At 38.8% G+C, this 22,689-nt stretch overlaps 1 protein-coding gene across 1 annotated transcript in view; it reads right to left on the bottom strand.

Moving 5' to 3' along the window:
- LOC139760082 (uncharacterized) overlaps positions 1–22,689 on the bottom strand; it is a 53,955-nt gene that overhangs the window by 15,441 nt on the left and 15,825 nt on the right. Inside the window, exons 8-15 of the mRNA XM_071682890.1 lie at positions 22,277–22,439; positions 21,022–21,108; positions 18,323–18,436; positions 16,665–16,825; positions 15,445–15,505; positions 14,626–14,877; positions 12,484–12,731; positions 7,327–7,759 (exon numbers count right to left, since the gene is read on the bottom strand). Of these exons, the coding sequence (XP_071538991.1) occupies positions 7,327–7,759; positions 12,484–12,731; positions 14,626–14,877; positions 15,445–15,505; positions 16,665–16,825; positions 18,323–18,436; positions 21,022–21,108; positions 22,277–22,439 (1,519 nt within the window). The remainder of the gene's footprint in view (positions 1–7,326; positions 7,760–12,483; positions 12,732–14,625; positions 14,878–15,444; positions 15,506–16,664; positions 16,826–18,322; positions 18,437–21,021; positions 21,109–22,276; positions 22,440–22,689) is intronic.

The raw sequence follows: 22,689 nt of genomic DNA, 5'->3' as shown, positions 1-22,689 counted from the left end.
TTACCTTCTATGACAAATAAAAGGGTAGTATTCATTCTCCCCTATCCCAGGGATTATTGCTATGACATAAAAGAAAATATTTTGTAAAATTACACGCAAAACTAGCAATGTGTATGTATGCAATAACTGATTAAATGAATATCAATTCTATGAAGGATGAAGGCTAGTAAAAACTATTCAGTTTGCATGAGTAAGTGTGATGTAATTATTTGGCTTTGTTTAAGCTAATCCTTTCTTATTGCTTCCAAGCAGAGAGTGGAAGCAAGTCGATGCCACACATCAGCAGATTGGCAAGAGGAAAATGTTTTGTTTGCACTGAATATTAATGGCTAACTACAACCAACAACCATTTATTAGATGTGATCGAGGCTACTATTGGATCCTTGAATTACTGTCAGGCTCAGAAAAAGGGCATTTAATTGCCCAATATAAGATTAATATAGTGAACTCTGGAGCACAGCAGTTGAACCCAATAGCAATATGAGATCATTAGTGTAATTCATTAGTAGCAAGCACCTTTTCTAGTCCAGATTAGAAACAGCTTATACAGTTTAACTGTAACAAAAATATCCTCGGAGAAGGTGTACTTTTTTGTGCACTAAATGAATACATGAGCTAATGAAGTGCATGAAGTCAGATCATAATTCTCAGAATCTTTCTCATATTCAAATGCTGTGGCACATAAACTGTTATGCTTCTAAGCATTTCCATGTAAGAAAAAGATACTGACTGATAGACTGGCTGGGTGTAGTGGTGGAAGATCGAGTGGTTGTTGCCACACTTGTGGAAGTGGACTCTGTCCATGAGAGAGATGGCACAGAGCTAGAAGGAAGAGGGACTCTTGGAGTTTCCCTCTCAATGTTGCCTACTTCACCACCACCAGCACCAGCAGGGACGTTTCCACTATCAACACTACTTGGTCCGCCAGCACCCAGAATACCTGTGGCCTGCAGAATGTCAGCCAGAGCATTGCTGTTGCTCACACTGCTACCCTCAGGACTCAAATCCACCACGATGACATTGCCCTGTGATGTTGGTGTACTGACAGGAACTACATTGGGGCCAGTGATAGTCCCACGAGGCAAGGGTGGAGGCTTCTGGAGCACAGTTGTGCTGGAACTTCCACTAAGGGTCTTCCCAATGGTGATTTTTGTGGGCACATCCTGGAATAGTAATCATAAAATGTTTATAAGAAAAATATCTTGCACACCTTTCAAACTATACAGCAGGTTGGTTCATAAAGATCCTCATCCATACAAGCTTCTGCAATTTCCTCTACATGTACACCCTTTGGACATACAGATTTCCCTCTTTCTATCTTTCTCCCTTGCCTTTAAACTTCCATTATGTACATGATTCAGCTACACCATTTCTGCATACCCATACTTATATCATGCCTATAAAACCTCAACATTCAGTCTTGTACTTAGCAATCAGTTCCTTTAAAGCATCCCATATCCTTTTCATTTCATAATTACTCATTTCATTCTTCTGAACATTTATCTTCTGCAATTTCCTCTACATGTACACCCTTTGGACGTACAGATTTCCCTCTTTCTATCTTTCTCCCTTGCCTTTAAACTTCCATTATGTACATGATTCAGCTACACCATTTCTGCATACCCATACTTATATCATGCCTATAAAACCTTAACATTCAGTCTTGTACTTAGCAATCAGTTCCTTTAAAGCATCCCATATCCTTTTCATTTCATAATTACTCATTTCATTCTTCTGAACATTTATCTTCTGCAATTTCCTCTACATGTACACCCTTTGGACGTACAGATTTCCTCTTTCTATCTTTCTCCCTTGCCTTTAAACTTCCATTATGTACATGATTCAGCTACACCATTTCTGCATACCCATACTTATATCATGCCTATAAAACCTCAACATTCAGTCTTGTACTTAGCAATCAGTTCCTTTAAAGCATCCCATATCCTTTTCATTTCATAATTACTCATTTCATTCTTCTGAACATTTATCTTCTGCAATTTCCTCTACATGTACACCCTTTGGACATACAGATTTCCCTCTTTCTATCTTTCTCCCTTGCCTTTAAACTTCCATTATGTACATGATTCAGCTACACCATTTCTGCATACCCATACTTATATCATGCCTATAAAACCTCAACATTCAGTCTTGTACTTAGCAATCAGTTCCTTTAAAGCATCCCATATCCTTTTCATTTCATAATTACTCATTTCATTCTTCTGAACATTTATCTTCTGCAATTTCCTCTACATGTACACCCTTTGGACATACAGATTTCCCTCTTTCTATCTTTCTCCCTTGCCTTTAAACTTCCATTATGTACATGATTCAGCTACACCATTTCTGCATACCCATACTTATATCATGCCTATAAAACCTCAACATTCAGTCTTGTACTTAGCAATCAGTTCCTTTAAAGCATCCCATATCCTTTTCATTTCATAATTACTCATTTCATTCTTCTGAACATTTATCTTCTGCAATTTCCTCTACATGTACACCCTTTGGACATACAGATTTCCCTCTTTCTATCTTTCTCCCTTGCCTTTAAACTTCCATTATGTACATGATTCAGCTACACCATTTCTGCATACCCATACTTATATCATGCCTATAAAACCTCAACATTCAGTCTTGTACTTAGCAATCAGTTCCTTTAAAGCATCCCATATCCTTTTCATTTCATAATTACTCATTTCATTCTTCTGAACATTTATCTTCTGCAATTTCCTCTACATGTACACCCTTTGGACATACAGATTTCCCTCTTTCTATCTTTCTCCCTTGCCTTTAAACTTCCATTATGTACATGATTCAGCTACACCATTTCTGCATACCCATACTTATATCATGCCTATAAAACCTCAACATTCAGTCTTGTACTTAGCAATCAGTTCCTTTAAAGCATCCCATATCCTTTTCATTTCATAATTACTCATTTCATTCTTCTGAACATTTATCTTCTGCAATTTCCTCTACATGTACACCCTTTGGACGTACAGATTTCCCTCTTTCTATCTTTCTCCCTTGCCTTTAAACTTCCATTATGTACATGATTCAGCTACACCATTTCTGCATACCCATACTTATATCATGCCTATAAAACCTCAACATTCAGTCTTGTACTTAGCAATCAGTTCCTTTAAAGCATCCCATATCCTTTTCATTTCATAATTACTCATTTCATTCTTCTGAACATTTATCTTCTGCAATTTCCTCTACATGTACACCCTTTGGACATACAGATTTCCCTCTTTCTATCTTTCTCCCTTGCCTTTAAACTTCCATTATGTACATGATTCAGCTACACCATTTCTGCATACCCATACTTATATCATGCCTATAAAACCTCAACATTCAGTCTTGTACTTAGCAATCAGTTCCTTTAAAGCATCCCATATCCTTTTCATTTCATAATTACTCATTTCATTCTTCTGAACATTTATCTTCTGCAATTTCCTCTACATGTACACCCTTTGGACATACAGATTTCCCTCTTTCTATCTTTCTCCCTTGCCTTTAAACTTCCATTATGTACATGATTCAGCTACACCATTTCTGCATACCCATACTTATATCATGCCTATAAAACCTCAACATTCAGTCTTGTACTTAGCAATCAGTTCCTTTAAAGCATCCCATATCCTTTTCATTTCATAATTACTCATTTCATTCTTCTGAACATTTATCTTCTGCAATTTCCTCTACATGTACACCCTTTGGACATACAGATTTCCCTCTTTCTATCTTTCTCCCTTGCCTTTAAACTTCCATTATGTACATGATTCAGCTACACCATTTCTGCATACCCATACTTATATCATGCCTATAAAACCTCAACATTCAGTCTTGTACTTAGCAATCAGTTCCTTTAAAGCATCCCATATCCTTTTCATTTCATAATTACTCATTTCATTCTTCTGAACATTTATCTTCTGCAATTTCCTCTACATGTACACCCTTTGGACATACAGATTTCCCTCTTTCTATCTTTCTCCCTTGCCTTTAAACTTCCATTATGTACATGATTCAGCTACACCATTTCTGCATACCCATACTTATATCATGCCTATAAAACCTCAACATTCAGTCTTGTACTTAGCAATCAGTTCCTTTAAAGCATCCCATATCCTTTTCATTTCATAATTACTCATTTCATTCTTCTGAACATTTATCTTCTGCAATTTCCTCTACATGTACACCCTTTGGACATACAGATTTCCCTCTTTCTATCTTTCTCCCTTGCCTTTAAACTTCCATTATGTACATGATTCAGCTACACCATTTCTGCATACCCATACTTATATCATGCCTATAAAACCTCAACATTCAGTCTTGTACTTAGCAATCAGTTCCTTTAAAGCATCCCATATCCTTTTCATTTCATAATTACTCATTTCATTCTTCTGAACATTTATCTTCTGCAATTTCCTCTACATGTACACCCTTTGGACATACAGATTTCCCTCTTTCTATCTTTCTCCCTTGCCTTTAAACTTCCATTATGTACATGATTCAGCTACACCATTTCTGCATACCCATACTTATATCATGCCTATAAAACCTCAACATTCAGTCTTGTACTTAGCAATCAGTTCCTTTAAAGCATCCCATATCCTTTTCATTTCATAATTACTCATTTCATTCTTCTGAACATTTATCTTCTGCAATTTCCTCTACATGTACACCCTTTGGACATACAGATTTCCCTCTTTCTATCTTTCTCCCTTGCCTTTAAACTTCCATTATGTACATGATTCAGCTACACCATTTCTGCATACCCATACTTATATCATGCCTATAAAACCTCAACATTCAGTCTTGTACTTAGCAATCAGTTCCTTTAAAGCATCCCATATCCTTTTCATTTCATAATTACTCATTTCATTCTTCTGAACATTTATCTTAGTTTTTTTTTTTTTTGCTTTGTCGCTGTCCCCCGCATTTGCGAGGTAGCGCAAGGAAAGAGACGAAAGAAATGGCCCAACCTACCCCATACACATGTATATACATACACGACCACTAAATTCATGCAACACAAGCAAATTATACATACCTACACAGCTTTCCATGGTTTACCCCAGACGCTTCACATGCCTTGATTCAATCCACTGACAGCACGTCAAACCCGGTATACCACATCGATCCAATTCACTCTATTCCTTGCCCTCATTTCACCCTCCTGCATGTTCAGGCCCCGATCACACAAAATCTTTTTCACTCCATCTTTCCACCTCCAATTTGGTCTCCCACTTCTCCTCGTTCCCTCCACCTCCGACACATATATCCTCTTGGTCAATCTTTCCTCACTCATTCTCTCCATGTGCCCAAACCATTTCAAAACACCCTCTTCTGCTCTCTCAACCACGCTCTTTTTATTTCCACACATCTCTCTTACCCTTACATTACTTACTCGATCAAAACCACCTCACACCACACATTGTCCTCAAACATCTCATTTCCAGCACATCCACCCTCCTGCGCACAACTCTACCCATAGCCCACGCCTCGCAACCATACAACATTGTTGGAACCACTATTCCTTCAAACATACCCATTTTTGCTTTCCGAGATAATGTTCTCGACTTCCACACATTCTTCAAGGCTCCCAGGATTTTCGCCCCCTCCCCCACCCTATGATCCACTTCTGCTTCCATGGTTCCATCCGGTGCCAGATCCACTCCAGATATCTAAAACACTTTACTTCCTCCAGTTTTTCTCCATTCAAACTTACCTCCCAATTGACTTGACCCTCAACCCTACTGTACCTAATAACCTTGCTCTTATTCACATTTACTCTTAACTTTCTTCTTTCACACACTTTACCAAATATATATGTCTGTGTATGTATATGTCTGTATACGTTGAAATTTATAAGAATGTATATTTGCGTGTGTGGACGTGTATGTATATACATGTGTATGGGGGTGGGTTGGGCCAATTCTTTCGTCTGTTTCCTTGCGCTACCTCGCAAACGCGGGAGACAGCAACAAAAAAAGAAAAAAAAAAAAAAAACCTTCAGTGAAAGACATGAAAGAATTGTTACAACTTACAAGAGGCGAACAGGAAAGAAAAGTGAAGACAAAATAAAAAACAAAAAACTTAGGGGTAATCATTAATGATAAGCTGGAGTTTGGATCACACATTGCTAAAATCACATAAGCAAGTCCCATAATGAATGGAGGAATAATGAAATCTTTCACAACAAAACAGAAAACCAATGATGGAAATGTACACAAAAAAGCATACTTGAAAAGCAATATGATCACCATCAAAGGAAGTTGGAATCAACTAGTTAAACAAAATTCAAAAACACTTCACAAGCAAAATTGAGGAAAAGCAACTTATAAACTAGCACAAGAGGTTGAAAGATGTTGATCTTTACAGCCTACAAAGAAGAGAAAGATACATGGCATGGCAACAATATGAAGAAGTCAATGATAATGTGCCTAAACTAAATATCACAGTATGGAAGAAATGAGGTAATCATGTCTACAATAATCCCTTGGAATATAACAAAAAGATTCCTCCTCCAAACACATTACCTGATCCTACAAGGAAGAGGGCTTCTAGCACTCCACTCCTGCTAATTCTAGTTACCTTCTATGACAAATAAAAGGGTAGTATTCATTCTCCCCTATCCCAGGGATTATTGCTATGACATAAAAGAAAATATTTTGTAAAATTACACGCAAAACTAGCAATGTGTATGTATGCAATAACTGATTAAATGAATATCAATTCTATGAAGGATGAAGGCTAGTAAAAACTATTCAGTTTGCATGAGTAAGTGTGATGTAATTATTTGGCTTTGTTTAAGCTAATCCTTTCTTATTGCTTCCAAGCAGAGAGTGGAAGCAAGTCGATGCCACACATCAGCAGATTGGCAAGAGGAAAATGTTTTGTTTGCACTGAATATTAATGGCTAACTACAACCAACAACCATTTATTAGATGTGATCGAGGCTACTATTGGATCCTTGAATTACTGTCAGGCTCAGAAAAAGGGCATTTAATTGCCCAATATAAGATTAATATAGTGAACTCTGGAGCACAGCAGTTGAACCCAATAGCAATATGAGATCATTAGTGTAATTCATTAGTAGCAAGCACCTTTTCTAGTCCAGATTAGAAACAGCTTATACAGTTTAACTGTAACAAAAATATCCTCGGAGAAGGTGTACTTTTTTGTGCACTAAATGAATACATGAGCTAATGAAGTGCATGAAGTCAGATCATAATTCTCAGAATCTTTCTCATATTCAAATGCTGTGGCACATAAACTGTTATGCTTCTAAGCATTTCCATGTAAGAAAAAGATACTGACTGATAGACTGGCTGGGTGTAGTGGTGGAAGATCGAGTGGTTGTTGCCACACTTGTGGAAGTGGACTCTGTCCATGAGAGAGATGGCACAGAGCTAGAAGGAAGAGGGACTCTTGGAGTTTCCCTCTCAATGTTGCCTACTTCACCACCACCAGCACCAGCAGGGACGTTTCCACTATCAACACTACTTGGTCCGCCAGCACCCAGAATACCTGTGGCCTGCAGAATGTCAGCCAGAGCATTGCTGTTGCTCACACTGCTACCCTCAGGACTCAAATCCACCACGATGACATTGCCCTGTGATGTTGGTGTACTGACAGGAACTACATTGGGGCCAGTGATAGTCCCACGAGGCAAGGGTGGAGGCTTCTGGAGCACAGTTGTGCTGGAACTTCCACTAAGGGTCTTCCCAATGGTGATTTTTGTGGGCACATCCTGGAATAGTAATCATAAAATGTTTATAAGAAAAATATCTTGCACACCTTTCAAACTATACAGCAGGTTGGTTCATAAAGATCCTCATCCATACAAGCTTCTGCAATTTCCTCTACATGTACACCCTTTGGACATACAGATTTCCCTCTTTCTATCTTTCTCCCTTGCCTTTAAACTTCCATTATGTACATGATTCAGCTACACCATTTCTGCATACCCATACTTATATCATGCCTATAAAACCTCAACATTCAGTCTTGTACTTAGCAATCAGTTCCTTTAAAGCATCCCATATCCTTTTCATTTCATAATTACTCATTTCATTCTTCTGAACATTTATCTTCTGCAATTTCCTCTACATGTACACCCTTTGGACGTACAGATTTCCCTCTTTCTATCTTTCTCCCTTGCCTTTAAACTTCCATTATGTACATGATTCAGCTACACCATTTCTGCATACCCATACTTATATCATGCCTTTAAAACCTTAACATTCAGTCTTGTACTTAGCAATCAGTTCCTTTAAAGCATCCCATATCCTTTTCATTTCATAATTACTCATTTCATTCTTCTGAACATTTATCTTAGTTTTTTTTTTTTTTTTTTTACTTTGTCGCTGTCTCCTGCGTTTGCGAGGTAGCGCAAGGAAACAGACGAAAGAAATGGCCCAACCCCCCCCATACACATGTATATACATATGTCCACACACGCAAATATACATACCTACACAGCTTTCCATGGCTTACCCCAGACGCTTCACATGCCTTGATTCAATCCACTGACAGCACGTCAACCCCGGTATACCACATCGCTCCAATTCACTCTATTCCTTGCCCTCCTTTCACCCTCCTGCATGTTCAGGCCCCGATCACACAAAATCTTTTTCACTCCATCTTTCCACCTCCAATTTGGTCTCCCTCTTCTCCTTGTTCCCTCCACCTCCGACATATATCCTCTTGGTCAATCTTTCCTCACTCATCCTCTCTATGTGCCCAAACCACTTCAAAACACCCTCTTCTGCTCTCTCAACCACGCTCTTTTTATTTCCACACATCTCTCTTACCCTTACATTACTTACTCGATCAAAACCACCTCACACCACACATTGTCCTCAAACATCTCAGTTCCAGCACATCCATCCTCCTACGCACAACTCTATCCATAGCCCACGCCTCGCAACCATACAACATTGTTGGAACCACTATTCCTTCAAACATACCCATTTTTGCTTTCCGAGATAATGTTCTCGACTTCCACACATTCTTCAAGGCCCCCAGAATTTTCACCCCCTCCCCCACCCTATGATCCACTTCCGCTTCCATGGTTCCATCCGCTGCCAGATCCACTCCCAGATATCTAAAACACTTCACTTCCTCCAGTTTTTCTCCATTCAAACTCACCTCCCAATTGACTTGACCCTCAACCCTACTGTACCTAATAACCTTGCTCTTATTCACATTTACTCTTAACTTTCTTTTTCCACACACTTTACCAAACTCAGTCACCAGCTTCTGCAGTTTCTCACATGAATCAGCCACCAGCGCTGTATCATCAGCGAACAACAACTGACTCACTTCCCAAGCTCTCTCATCCCCAACAGACTTCATACTTGCCCCTCTTTCCAAAACTCTTGCATTTACCTCCCTAACAACCCCATCCATAAACAAATTAAACAACCATGGAGACATCACACACCCCTGCTGCAAACCTACATTCACTGAGAACCAATCACTTTCCTCTCTTCCTACACGTACACATGCCTTACAGCCTCGATAAAAACTTTTCACTGCTTCTAACAACTTTCCTCCCACACCATATATTCTTAATACCTTCCACAGAGCATCTCTATCAACTCTATCATATGCCTTCTCCAGATCCATAAATGCTACATACAAATCCATTTGCTTTTCTAAGTATTTCTCACATACATTCTTCAAAGCAAACACCTGATCCACACATCCTCTACCACTTCTGAAACCACACTGCTCTTCCCCAATCTTAGTTACTTGCACTTAAAAGATTAAAGTTTTGCTTCATTTAACTAAAATTCACTTTCATCATTTTTCACACCCTTTACAATCAGTTCATCACTATAAGTAACAAGAAATAAGTAACGCTTGAGGAAGTCTATGAATTCTGTAGACACAAGATTAAAAAAACTTTTATTTTCATTTCCTTCATTCACTTTTTGTTCAACTATCAAATTCTGAAGGAATAGTGGTTCCAACAATGTTATATGGTTGTGAGGCATGGGCTATAAATAAGGTTGTGCAGAGGAAGGTGGGTGTGTTGGAAATGAAATGTTTGAGGGCAATTTTTGGTTTGATCAAGTAAGTAATGACAGGGTAAGAGAGGTGTGTGGTAATAAAAAGAGTGTGGTTGAGAGAGCAGAAGAGGGTGGGATGAAATGGTTTGGTCACATGGAGACAATGAGTAAGGAAAGGTTGACAAAGAGGATATGTGTGTCAGAGGTATAGGGAACGAGGAGACATGGGAGACCAAATTGGAGGTGGAAGGATGGAGTGAAAAAGATTTTGAGTGATCGGGGCCTGATCATACAGGACGATGAAAGGCGTGCGAGGAATAGAGTGAATTGGAACGGTGTGGTATACCGGGGTCGAGGTGCTGTCAATGGATTGAACAAGGGCAAGTGAAGTGTCTAGGGTAAACCATGGAAAGTTTTGTGGGGCCTGGATGTGGAGAGGGAGCTGTGGTTTCAGTGCATTACACATGACAGCTATAGACTGAGGGTGAACAAATGTGGCCTTTTTGTCTTTTCCTAGTGCTACCTCCCTGGAGTGGGGCAGGATGCTATTTCATGTGTGGCAGGGTGGCGACAGGAATGGATGAAGGCAGCAAGTAAGAATATGTACATGTGTATATATATATATATTTTTTTTTTGCTTTGTCGCTGTCCCCCGCATTTGCGAGGTAGCGCAAGGAAAGAGACGAAAGAAATGGCCCAACCTACCCCATACACATGTATATACATACACGTCCACACACGCAAATATACATACCTACACAGCTTTCCATGGTTTACCCCAGACGCTTCACATGCCCTAATTCAATCCACTGACAGCACGTCAAACCCGGTATACCACATCGATCCAATTCACTCTATTCCTTGCCCTCATTTCACCCTCCTGCATGTTCAGGCCCCGATCACACAAAATCTTTTCACTCCATCTTTCCACCTCCAATTTGGTCTCCCACTTCTCCTCGTTCCCTCCACCTCCGACACATATATCCTCTTGGTCAATCTTTCCTCACTCATTCTCTCCATGTGCCCAAACCATTTCAAAACACCCTCTTCTGCTCTCTCAACCACGCTCTTTTTATTTCCACACATCTCTCTTACCCTTACATTACTTACTCGATCAAAACCACCTCACACCACACATTGTCCTCAAACATCTCATTTCCAGCACATCCACCCTCCTGCGCACAACTCTATCCATAGCCCACGCCTCGCAACCATACAACATTGTTGGAACCACTATTCCTTCAAACATACCCATTTTTGCTTTCCGAGATAATGTTCTCGACTTCCACACATTCTTCAAGGCTCCCAGGATTTTCGCCCCCTCCCCCACCCTATGATCCACTTCTGCTTCCATGGTTCCATCCGCTGCCAGATCCACTCCCAGATATCTAAAACACTTTACTTCCTCCAGTTTTTCTCCATTCAAACTTACCTCCCAATTGACTTGACCCTCAACCCTACTGTACCTAATAACCTTGCTCTTATTCACATTTACTCTTAACTTTCTTCTTTCACACACTTTACCAAATATATATGTCTGTGTATGTATATGTCTGTATACGTTGAAATTTATAAGAATGTATATGTGCGTGTGTGGGCGTTTATGTATATACATGTGTATGTGTGTGGGTTGGGCCATTCTTTTGTCTGTTTCCTTGTGCTACCTCGCTAATGCGGGAGACGGCGATTAAGTATGATAAATAAAAAAAATTACCAAATAAGGAACCTTTAAGTTTTGCCTTCATATGATTGTAGTAAATAAAAGAACTATTTACTATTTTATATTTTACAATGAATTCATACTCTTTGGAAGTGCAATTACAAATTAATTCTGCAGCCAAAGGGTGAATTTCTTGACAAACACACATCATCGCACTTATTGAAAAGTGGTCCCAACTGGTAAATGTGGCCAGCTTCCAGTGTACTGTGAGAGCTCAAGAGAAGGGATTCCTCTGAGGCAGGAAGGTAAGTAATTTCTTGATACTTTTAGAATACTGTATTCTGCAATAATAAACTCATAAAAACAACTGTCTATCTATCTCTATAATAAATGCATTTTCCATTATTCAAACTGAGCTGTACATTAAGATTCTTCTAAAGACATTTTCTTTAACAATGACCTGTAGTGCTGTAAGCCAAACAGCACACTAAAAATATTCAATGAAGATTTCACCATGCTTGTCTAGCCATAACATACAGCATACAGCCCTGACTTTCTTATGTTTAGAAATGAGTATGTCTGCAACAAAAAGAATGAGCTTTGTCCTTGTAGGTAAAAGTTAAAGAAACAAAAATTTCATTAGTTTCAATATCATAAGCAACTCCAGGACTCCTTAAATATAAGTATGGAAACAGGAACGAATCGAAAATAAAATGAAGAACAAATTAAGCTATCAAAACAACCAGAATAGATAATCATCAATAATATCCTGAGAATAATATAATACAAGCATCTTACCCTGATTCCCTGAATACTCATAGGTCTTGTTCCAGGAGGAGGGGCTCCTTTGTGTACTACAATCACATTAGATTTTGTGCCACCTAATACAGGTCGAAGGCCTGCAGGACCCTGGGGTGTTACTCTTACAGTCTGTATTGTCTTTGGTCCAACTGATACCACTGTTGCTGGAGCAGGCGTTCGCCCTCCACTAACTGAGGCTTTTGGAGCATTAATTGTGTTCACAGTCACCACACGGGGACCAGTTCCTTAAAAGAGATAACACGTTATGAGATAATGAAGACAAAATTCTAAATATTTACTCAACAAATTATCCAGAAAGGACTGTCAGTTCCTTCCAACCAAATATGGAACCACCTTTCCTTCTTTGATGCTTCCCACATTAAGGGAGGCAGCATCAGGAACAGACTGGGCCTTAGAGGATTTCCAAACTCCCAACCCTTCCCCTCCTATAATGCACAGGAGATATGTGGCTAGCATTCTTTCTCCCATATCTTTACAAAGTCAAATTGATTTGCTAAAGCTGTTCCTAGGAATCCTTAGAAATTAAGGACATAATAATACAAGACTTTTCCCATACACCATTCATTCTCAACTCCCTGTCATAACTTGCCAAAGATGTCACTGACTTTCATGATGTTATAGCCTTGCCAGTAGCCTCTAACTGACAGCTGCTTTTCAACAAGTTTCCCTAATACAGTGGGTGAAGGTGCCACATAAATAATATTCTTGCAATGAAGCTATAACTCCACAATTCATGAATTGCAACAAGGAAATCATGAACATGTTTAGACAGCTCACTTAATGCCATCATCCTCTGATGCAATTTGGTGCACATTTTAACAATAATTTTGCTTTAAATAATATTTTGACAAAAAGTTGTTAACCAACCTCCCAGTGTATATTTTTGTCTATTTCCATAAGATGTTTTTTCATGCTGTATAAAACCATCTTTATCAACTTAACAATAAGTGATGAAGATTATCAAAGCAAATTTTGACTTGTAAAGTTTAAAATTAGCTGTTCCAACAGTATTAAAGAAAATAGTGAACAGTGATGTCACCAGGCTTGTATAATCATGATTTTTTTTTACTTCTACTACTTTTATACTCATGGAATGATTCTTATTGCACTTTTATTTTGCTATAATCATGATAATATATACATATACTATATTAGTAACATATACAGAAATCATATAGATATCAGCAAAAGTAAGGAAATTTTGACTAGGGCAGCAACATCCTCACAAACTGTGATACTGCATTTTCTCATGCCTGAAGAGCAACTGAGCATGGTAATTCCTATAAAGGAATTGAGGACCCATATGACCTACCTTGCAAACCCATAACCAGAACTTAGCCTCGAACTTGTAGAAGGAAATCTCACTTAGTATACAAATGGGTGGAAAGGTTACGTAGGCCGTGTGCATATACACAGGTAGTAGTTGAGGGGCTAAGTGGAATGACAATAAGCATGAACTACCTGTACACAGAGTAGATTTTTTTTTTTTGCATTCTGAGAGTGTGATTCTACTGTACCAGTTTAACACTGATGAATATGCATTCCACTTCATTAAACAATGCAAGGTACCTAAATATATCAGCATGGCTAGCAGTGCTCAACCATATTTGATTTTTCTTCTCCATAGCACATGTGTCTATGCTGATCTTTAACCCATCAAAGGCAGGCAGCATTTTTTATATATATACACCTGAGTAAGGTGACATATTTTAGGAATGATAAATTATCAAGGAATAAGCCAATACAGACATAAATAGATAAAACTGAAAGAAAAACGAAGGTAAGACATGTTACTTAAGCGATATTGCGTCATAGCACGGTGTTGGAGGATGGGAGGAGTAGCACGGGAAGACCCAGTATGGGTAGCTTTTCATGCCCGCTTGGGACGAGGCTAAAGAACTCAACGATCAATTTTGTTTAACACTAAATTCATTATTTATGCATTCATTTACAACTGTTATGTACATCTATTTACAACATAAAATAGCCCAACATTAGGTAACGTCTCCTGCCTTTAATGGGTTAATGCAGTATTATGGGCTACAATAAAGTAAAATGCAGTACATTAATGAATTACTCTATTTCTATTTGTAACTGACAAATCCTTTAGTGCCATACCCTGACCAGCAGCAACAGTGCGTGTTACAACTGTGATGGTGCCAGAGTTGGTTGTGACAACATAAAGTGGTCCACCCGTTCCTTGTGGTGAGCTGGGGGGTAAGAGAGGAGACCGCCCCATCAGCCGTCCTGTGGCATTAGGCCCCATACCCACACTACTGCTGGTACCACCACTGCTAGGGTTGCTGGCAGGACCCCCAATCCCACCTCCACTGCCACCCACAGTGTGAGTGATGATCTTGGCTCCAGCTGCTAGTAAAAAATTAGGGAAGTTATATCTAGAATTCTCAAACATTCATTGTCTAATTTTCTTACCAAATTCATTAAAAGTTCTGTACAGACTGTCCCCCTCCAGCTCTTTCTTTATAAAACTTGCCCTAGTATCCCTACCATAACTGTTGGCCTGACTATATATAATTACTCAGCGAGGCAGCCAATGAGAGATAAAACAGACACTCCACTTCCTCTTCCACAACATTTTGCAAAAATCTATATGATGAATATCATTACTGAAAATCTTCCTTTTCACCAAGTAAGCTAGTTCTTTGTTTTTATTTCAATTCACATCAAAGATAGCCAACAAAAGTATCAAAATTATAGGGAGCACAGCAATACCTTAATAATATGGCTATCAAAGAGTAAAGATACCTTAAATAATTGTTCAATCATGGTATTACCATAAAATATAGGACCTCTGTATTTTATGATCAATTCATCTGTATAGTAGCTTAAATGAAAGGGTTGAAGAATATGTATAAAATCAAAATTAGTTATCTGGCAGAAGAAACACTGTAACATCAACTACACGGTCTTTCTTACCTCCTTCTTGACGAATCTGTATCGCTGCCTTTCCTGGTGCTACAGGATTGCCTGGCCTAACCTGCAAATAAGTGAGAAAATATGAGTACTCAGTATATGCTAAAACTTACTAAAACAATTTTATAACATGATAAACAAGAACAGTGATGGAAGAATGGAGTGAAACATATTTTGAGTGCTTGGGGCCTGAAGATGCAGGAGGATAAAATGTGTGCTTGGGATAGAAAGAATTGGAGCAATGTGGCATACAGAGGTCAAAATGCTACATGCGTGTGTGGGTGTGAAGTGGCTAGGAGAAACCACAGAAAGATCTGTGGGAACTGGTTGTGAATAGGGAACTTTGATTTTGGTGCATTGCACATGACAGCTAGAGGACAAACTTGAGTAAATGTGGCCTTTCATTGTTTGTTCCTGACACTGCCTTGCTAATGCAGGACACAGCATATAATCATGAAATATGTATATATTCTTTTTTTTCATGTGTTTGCTATTTCCCATACATGTGAGGTAGCATTTAGAAAAGATATTACTTTTCAGAAGAACAGAGATAAGAAACAAGCAAGAAATGTTTCTCTTAAGGTTCAAGTCATGTTTCTAACCTCATCTCACTCAAACCGGAAAAGGTGAACAGGAATGAGAGGATATAATTACATGTAGGTAATTAGTAAGAGGAGACAACCACTTGTAACATCAGGGAGGTACTGCTTATACATCAGGGGAGTTAATGACAGTACTGTGGTGAACCAGTACCAGCAATCACTCCATAAAAACACACTCATTCTCACACATAACTCCTAACTTGTAACTTACACAAGACTTTCTCATTTTAAATTTGCTTAATTACATTCATACACAACCTGGTAACACACAAAAAAGATATACCTCTGGTGCCGAATTAAAATGGTACCATTGGTTGAGTAGAGTTAAATGGTTTCTGGGGCTTTCATGACTCATCAGATGAATGGGAACCAACTCATCGCAACCACTTATGCTCCTAGATTTGGTTAATTCTCTACTAACAATTTTAGTAAAATTCGAGGTCTCAAATCCCACCTCTTCTCTGCTGAACACCATCATTCTACTTCCTTATTGATCTCTTCTGCAACCTAACTTTCCAAGGCTGCATCTACTCTTCAGTTTCAGTTCTTAAAGCACATCCTAGTATCAAAGCTCATACATTCCCATCCTTTATTAAAGAGTCTTTAGAGGATCCTACTTACCTGTATTGTTTGATGAGTCATCATATGTCCAGATGGCATGCCATGAGGCCCCGTAGATGGCCCTACCATGCTAGATGTACCTCCAGAAAAGGTAGGCACAGAGCTCAAGTGACTGCTTGGAGCCATACTGCTGCTTCCAGTATTTGGACCAGATTCCACACCTAAGAGAATAAAAATAACTATAAATATTTTCTAATCCCTGGGGATTGGGGAGAAAGAATACTTCCCACGTTTTCCCTGCGTGTCATAGAAGGCGACTAAAAGGGGAGGGAGTGGGGGGCTGGAAATCCTTCCCTCTTGTTTTTTTTTTAGTTTTCCAAAAGGGGAGCAGAGAAAGGGGCCAAGTGAGGATATTCCCTCAAAGGCTCAGTCCTCTGTTCTTAGCGCTACCTCGCTAACGCAGGAAATGATGAATAGTATGAAAGAAAAAAAATTTTCTGGGACGATAAATATAGAAATACACAGAACACTTGAAGGGAAATTCTGCAAAGCTACTACACATACAACTGCAACATTCGTCATTATCATGCAAACACAACCACACTTCTCTGACAATAAAACTTTAATAATTTCAAATATCTGTAGGTAGGTTTTCAAAATATAATATTCTTACCCATAAATCACTATATCTTCTCTAAACACTCTCAAAATGAAGACATTTGGGATAGATTTTGTTTAAACTTTTCACAGGACACATAATATTGGTCATCAAAAAAGTATGGAGTGAGGCTGTAAATTTCAAAGTCCTTGTTCTTGCCATATTTCAGACTGGAATGTGCTTAATTTTACATCTGCAGAGCCATAAGGCATCTGGTATCTTTTTACATGTTCAGCTCAGGCTTCAGTTAGTATAAAATGTGATAGTAAACAATGCCTTTCTCTTTAAAGACAATGAGTCCCAAGATTCAAAAGTCAGAATAACTTGTTATACATACAATATTACTTGGGGTGATGTTGATAACAAAACGAAGTTTTTCAGGACAACTTATCAGAAAATGCTCGATCATTTCATGAAACCACAGAGCACAAAAAGCAACAAAATCAAGGAACAACTGGCTTGTGCCCTAGTGATGTTGACATAGGAGGGGTAGGAATCACATCAAACACTCTTGTTCACTAGATATGCATATGTATATATCATCTACCATTTTCTTTTTTCATTCTTGTTCGCTGTTTTCTATGTTAGCAATGTAGTACCAGGAACAGACTAAGAATGGCCTCCTTCACTCACATCCACACTCTGTGATCTGTACAGTGCACTAAAACCAGAGCCCACTATGCAGAACAGAGCCCAAAAGACCTTTCCGTGATTTCCCCTGATCATTTCATGTGCACAGTTTCAACCTAAGTATACCACATTGCTCTAATTCACTCTATCCAATGCATGCCACACACCCTCCAGCATGATGAAGTCCCAAACATCCTCATATCATCAAGCACAATATTTTGATGAAAAATCAGATTTTACCCTTCCAAATGGCTGAAATATTTTTTAGATTTCTTTTAAGAGTTCACTCTTGGGATTTCCCTCCAGACCGAACTCATAAAAAAGTTTATGCAGTTTTCAGTGTCTGTTATTCTGGTTATCCTCCGTGCAAGAATCTATTTAGTTTTACTATGATTACAGATAGAAAAGAAATTGAGCAACCAAAACTTACCTCTCTGAGGCATTCCTGCTTCTGCCTGAAGAACAAGCGAGTTGGACCTTTGACGAGGTCTAGGAGGAAGAGCACCTGAGGGAACTCTTGGTCTCATTCTGTTGACATAAGTCCCTGTTGGTAAAATTAAATCAGATTTTAAAAAAATATAAGAAATATATAAAAAACATAAACAAGAAAGGCACATCTAATATTAACAGTTCCAAACATACATGTGGTTTGTACTCCTTGTCTGTGTCCTAATGATGTTCACATATCACTTAAACATTCTGGGACCACAAGAGTAAGAATTTCCTTCTGGAGATGAAACTAACTACATATAAGAGCAAAATACTATCAACAGTATGGAAGCAGACCCTGGATGTGAACCCACCTGCACCTCCCACACCAGCAGTCCTCCTGCCCTAGAGAAGCCTAGTTTTTCTCACTTCTGTGCAGGACAAAACTTCAGACTGCCCCTGGCCACTGCACCATCCCATGGGTCAAACCCAGATACCTAACACTCATGTGTATTCTTTCACCACATGGAGATGATATCCCAGGCATCATCACCCAAACTATGAATACAAGTTATATTTTTATTTATTTTGCTTTCTCGCTGTCTCCCGCGTTAGCGAGGTTGCGCAAGGAAACAGATGAAAGAATGGCCCAACCAGCCCACATACACATGTATATACATACACGTCCACACACGCAAATGTACATACCTATACATCTCAATGTACACATATATATACACACACAGACATATACATATATCCACATGTACATAATTCATACTGTCTGCCTTTATTTGTTCCCATCGCCACCTCGCCACACATGGAATAACAACCCCCTTCCCCCTCATGTGTGCGAGGTAGCGCTAGGAAAAGACACCAAAGGCCCCATTCGTTCACACTCAGTCTCTAGCTGTCATGTAATAATGCGCCGAAACCACAGCTCCCTTTCCACATCCAGACCCCACACAACCTTCCATGGTTTACCCCAGACGCTTCACATGCCCTGGTTCAATCCATTGACAGCAAGTTGGAGACATTAATCCCTACTCTAGACCCCTACAGTGTATATGTCCATCATGTTAACACAACATTACCATAAAGCACTACCCAGTAAGATGTAACAGCTGTCTTCAGTGGTATTACCTCCCATGTATATCACTTTCCTCCATAAAGTACTAGAGCTCTGGCAGTGTAGCAAGTACTTGGACACACACACCCAAAGTACCCAACAAAACATTCAAACTCTCAGCACAAAGACCCTGCAACAACAGCAAAAAATACATAGCCCCATCCTGCACAAACTAACTCCACCATCCCACAATATCTCATTCACACAGAAAAAAACCTACAACTTAGCATCAATGGCCCCAAAAACATTAATGAAGAATATAACCTACTGCAAAACTAAACATACACAATCCTTTCTCTAAGAAACTAAGACTTTCACCCATATCCATCCTCCCTCCCTTCTGTAATTAGGCAACCACAAAACATGATAGACAACAAAAACAAGGAGGAGAACCCAATATACCCCTACATCCCATTTCCAGACAACATTCAACACAAGATCACAGACAATGACATCACTCTTGAATTACTATCAATAAAATGAAACTGCACAACACTTATGAACACCTACCATATGTAGCTCTCCCTACCACCTGCCCTCCCAGATACACTTCCCAACTACAGAACATAATCAACAAACCCAACTCTTATCTATGTGGAGATTTCAACATCATCCTGCATGACTCAAAACTCATACCCAAGCTCTCTCTGGTGAATGACTCATAACCCAACTGTATTCCTTCAACATTCTCAATATATGCAACTAACCAACCAGACTTCCAAATGACTATCTTTAGCAGCTACCCTCACCTTGCATTTTTCAATACTACATGCAACAACCACCTGGAGCTTAAAAAACAAACTCTCCATTGACCATTTAACCATTCTAACACATAAACTAACCAACTCACCCAGCCACATATGCAAACTATAGGAAAGCTGACTGGCCAGAATTTACACAGTAAATAGAATCCAAGCTTCAAGGCTTTACCCTAGATAATTTCCCCTTCCTAAACCAACCATACTGGTAAAAAGCACATAGCACAAAAATATACCATGCAATATAACACAAACTTCTCCCCATAAATTATGAGACTCCATACAGCAAGTAGACTACTTGAATTGTAAACCACATCAATCTTTGACTCATTCATACACTCTTAAGCACAGTCCCACAGCTCATGTTCCATCAGAAGTGCCACCCACTTTTTTGCTCATCCTCTCACTAACCATGAACTTTACCTGCTAACAAAACCTGAACCACTTCACCCCTCTTCCCTTAAACTCTGTTTCATTTAGGGCCAGAACCCATGTGCACAGTCTGCATCTTCGCGGACAAATTTTTGCTTGGCTACTTCTACTGTATCTATTTTTAGAAAGAGATAGTATCAGAGGGGAATATTTTCAGTTCCCTTCTCCTACTCCTTTGTCATCTTAATCAATAAAACTTGAGATTTGGTTGTGGTATCTTACACCACAGCTTCTAGGGATACTCCTAACAGATATGCATACACAAATCATCTTTCCCTTTCCTTACAAATGAGAAATGCAGTAACACAAAAACATATCAGAAATCACATCAGAAGGTATTAAGAAGAAAAATCCTGATACCATAAAGAAAGCATCACTTACCTGATGGTGGCATCCCTCCGGAAACAAGTGGTCCACCCCCAGAATATGTAGAGGGAACGATCATACTCCCTGAACCAACACTGCCCCCTGAGGATATATACAGATTTAGTTTTACAACAGTGATATTTGTATACGAAAGTCATATTCCCAAGGAACCAATGGAAATAAGTGAAACATGAGAGTTAAGTGAAATTCTAATGGGAGAAAAACAATGTGGCTATTTTCATGTTATTCTTTGGGAGGTCTTTTTCCTAAGTTATTGTCTTTCCCACTTTATTTGTGCATGTCCAATCCTTAGCTGTCATGTGCCAGGCCCTTCAGGCTACTCCAAGGTTTACCTCAACCACTTCATATGTCCTGGTTCAGCCTCATGACAGCATTCAGCCTCACAGCCCAGACATTAAGGACAAAAGGATGCAATGGAGAGAATGAATTGCAGTGTGTATTTGAAAGGACATAAAAGTTATAAGTTCATGGTGCAGAAGTAACGTTTCATCAGAGACTTTTTAGAGCCCAATTGAAGCTGAGGGCACTAAATGCTTAACAGTTGTGTCTACTTAATGTTTTGTAAATTATCATCATAAAGTGGTTCTCTACAACCAATCCAATGTTACCTGATCCTATTGCTATATTGCACCATGCTAGTTTCACATTATTCTGCCTAACACGATTCAAAATATATTTCTCCCGAATAAGAATATTAAAGGGAAAGGGAAACATCCAACAGGGGATTGTACCCCTTTAGGCTTTGCAACATCAGTGACATACATAACTAATTTCAGTCATGTGCCATACATGAAATGGTAGATTCTGACAACTGCAACTTCATTACTGCAAAAACTGACACAGAGTAAAGACTTTTCATGTATGATTCATTCTCCATACTGGTTTTCCTTTCATATCATTAGTAAACATTTCATCCATTTGCATTCTGAAATATTTTTTTCCAAAAAGCATTCTCATGATGAAAATCTGATCAATACATACTTTCAGAAAAATGATAAGTAAATGTCTTCCAGTAAATAAAGTACCCAAATATTTCATTTAACTACCTTTTGCATCTTCCATCCATTCACGGAAAAGCTAAATTGTATAACTGGACAGATGTAGTGACAATACGAGTACAGGAATTACATAAATGTATCTGAGACCAATTGGAACAATGGTTTCATATTTACAGATCTAGTGCTTACCAACAAAAGATCTTCATATATGAATGAAATAGATTATGAAATGATTATAACAGATGTTATACCTGGTTGTATCTGACTTGCAGGTACTGCACTCCCAGCTGACGGGACACCACGTAACACATTTGGAGGTGTTCCAGTACCACCTTTCATTACAGGAACACTGAGAGAACGCTGGTACATACTTCCACCCACACCACTCGCCCCAGATGTTGACACAAGAATTACCTGGAAAGTATAATTTCATTGTTAGTTACAATAAAAAAAACCAGAAATATTGCTTCCAATAATTTGTATACATATCGCTCTTTTCACATCTTATGAAAGCTATCTGTTGCCAAGAGGCTGCAAACAGATCATGTACTTGTGAGCTTCAGTCACCCATCGATGTACTAAAAATTGTAGTACTAGTTTTGATGAAGATGACCTTTCTTTGTATCTACAATCTGTGAGTTAAGTTGAAAGCCCCAATTTTACC

Source organism: Panulirus ornatus, chromosome 35, assembly GCF_036320965.1.
Source record: "Panulirus ornatus isolate Po-2019 chromosome 35, ASM3632096v1, whole genome shotgun sequence".
Lineage (NCBI taxonomy): Eukaryota > Metazoa > Arthropoda > Malacostraca > Decapoda > Palinuridae > Panulirus > Panulirus ornatus.
Note: the sequence above shows the minus strand (reverse complement) of the source record. Positions and strands in the feature narration are given on the sequence as shown.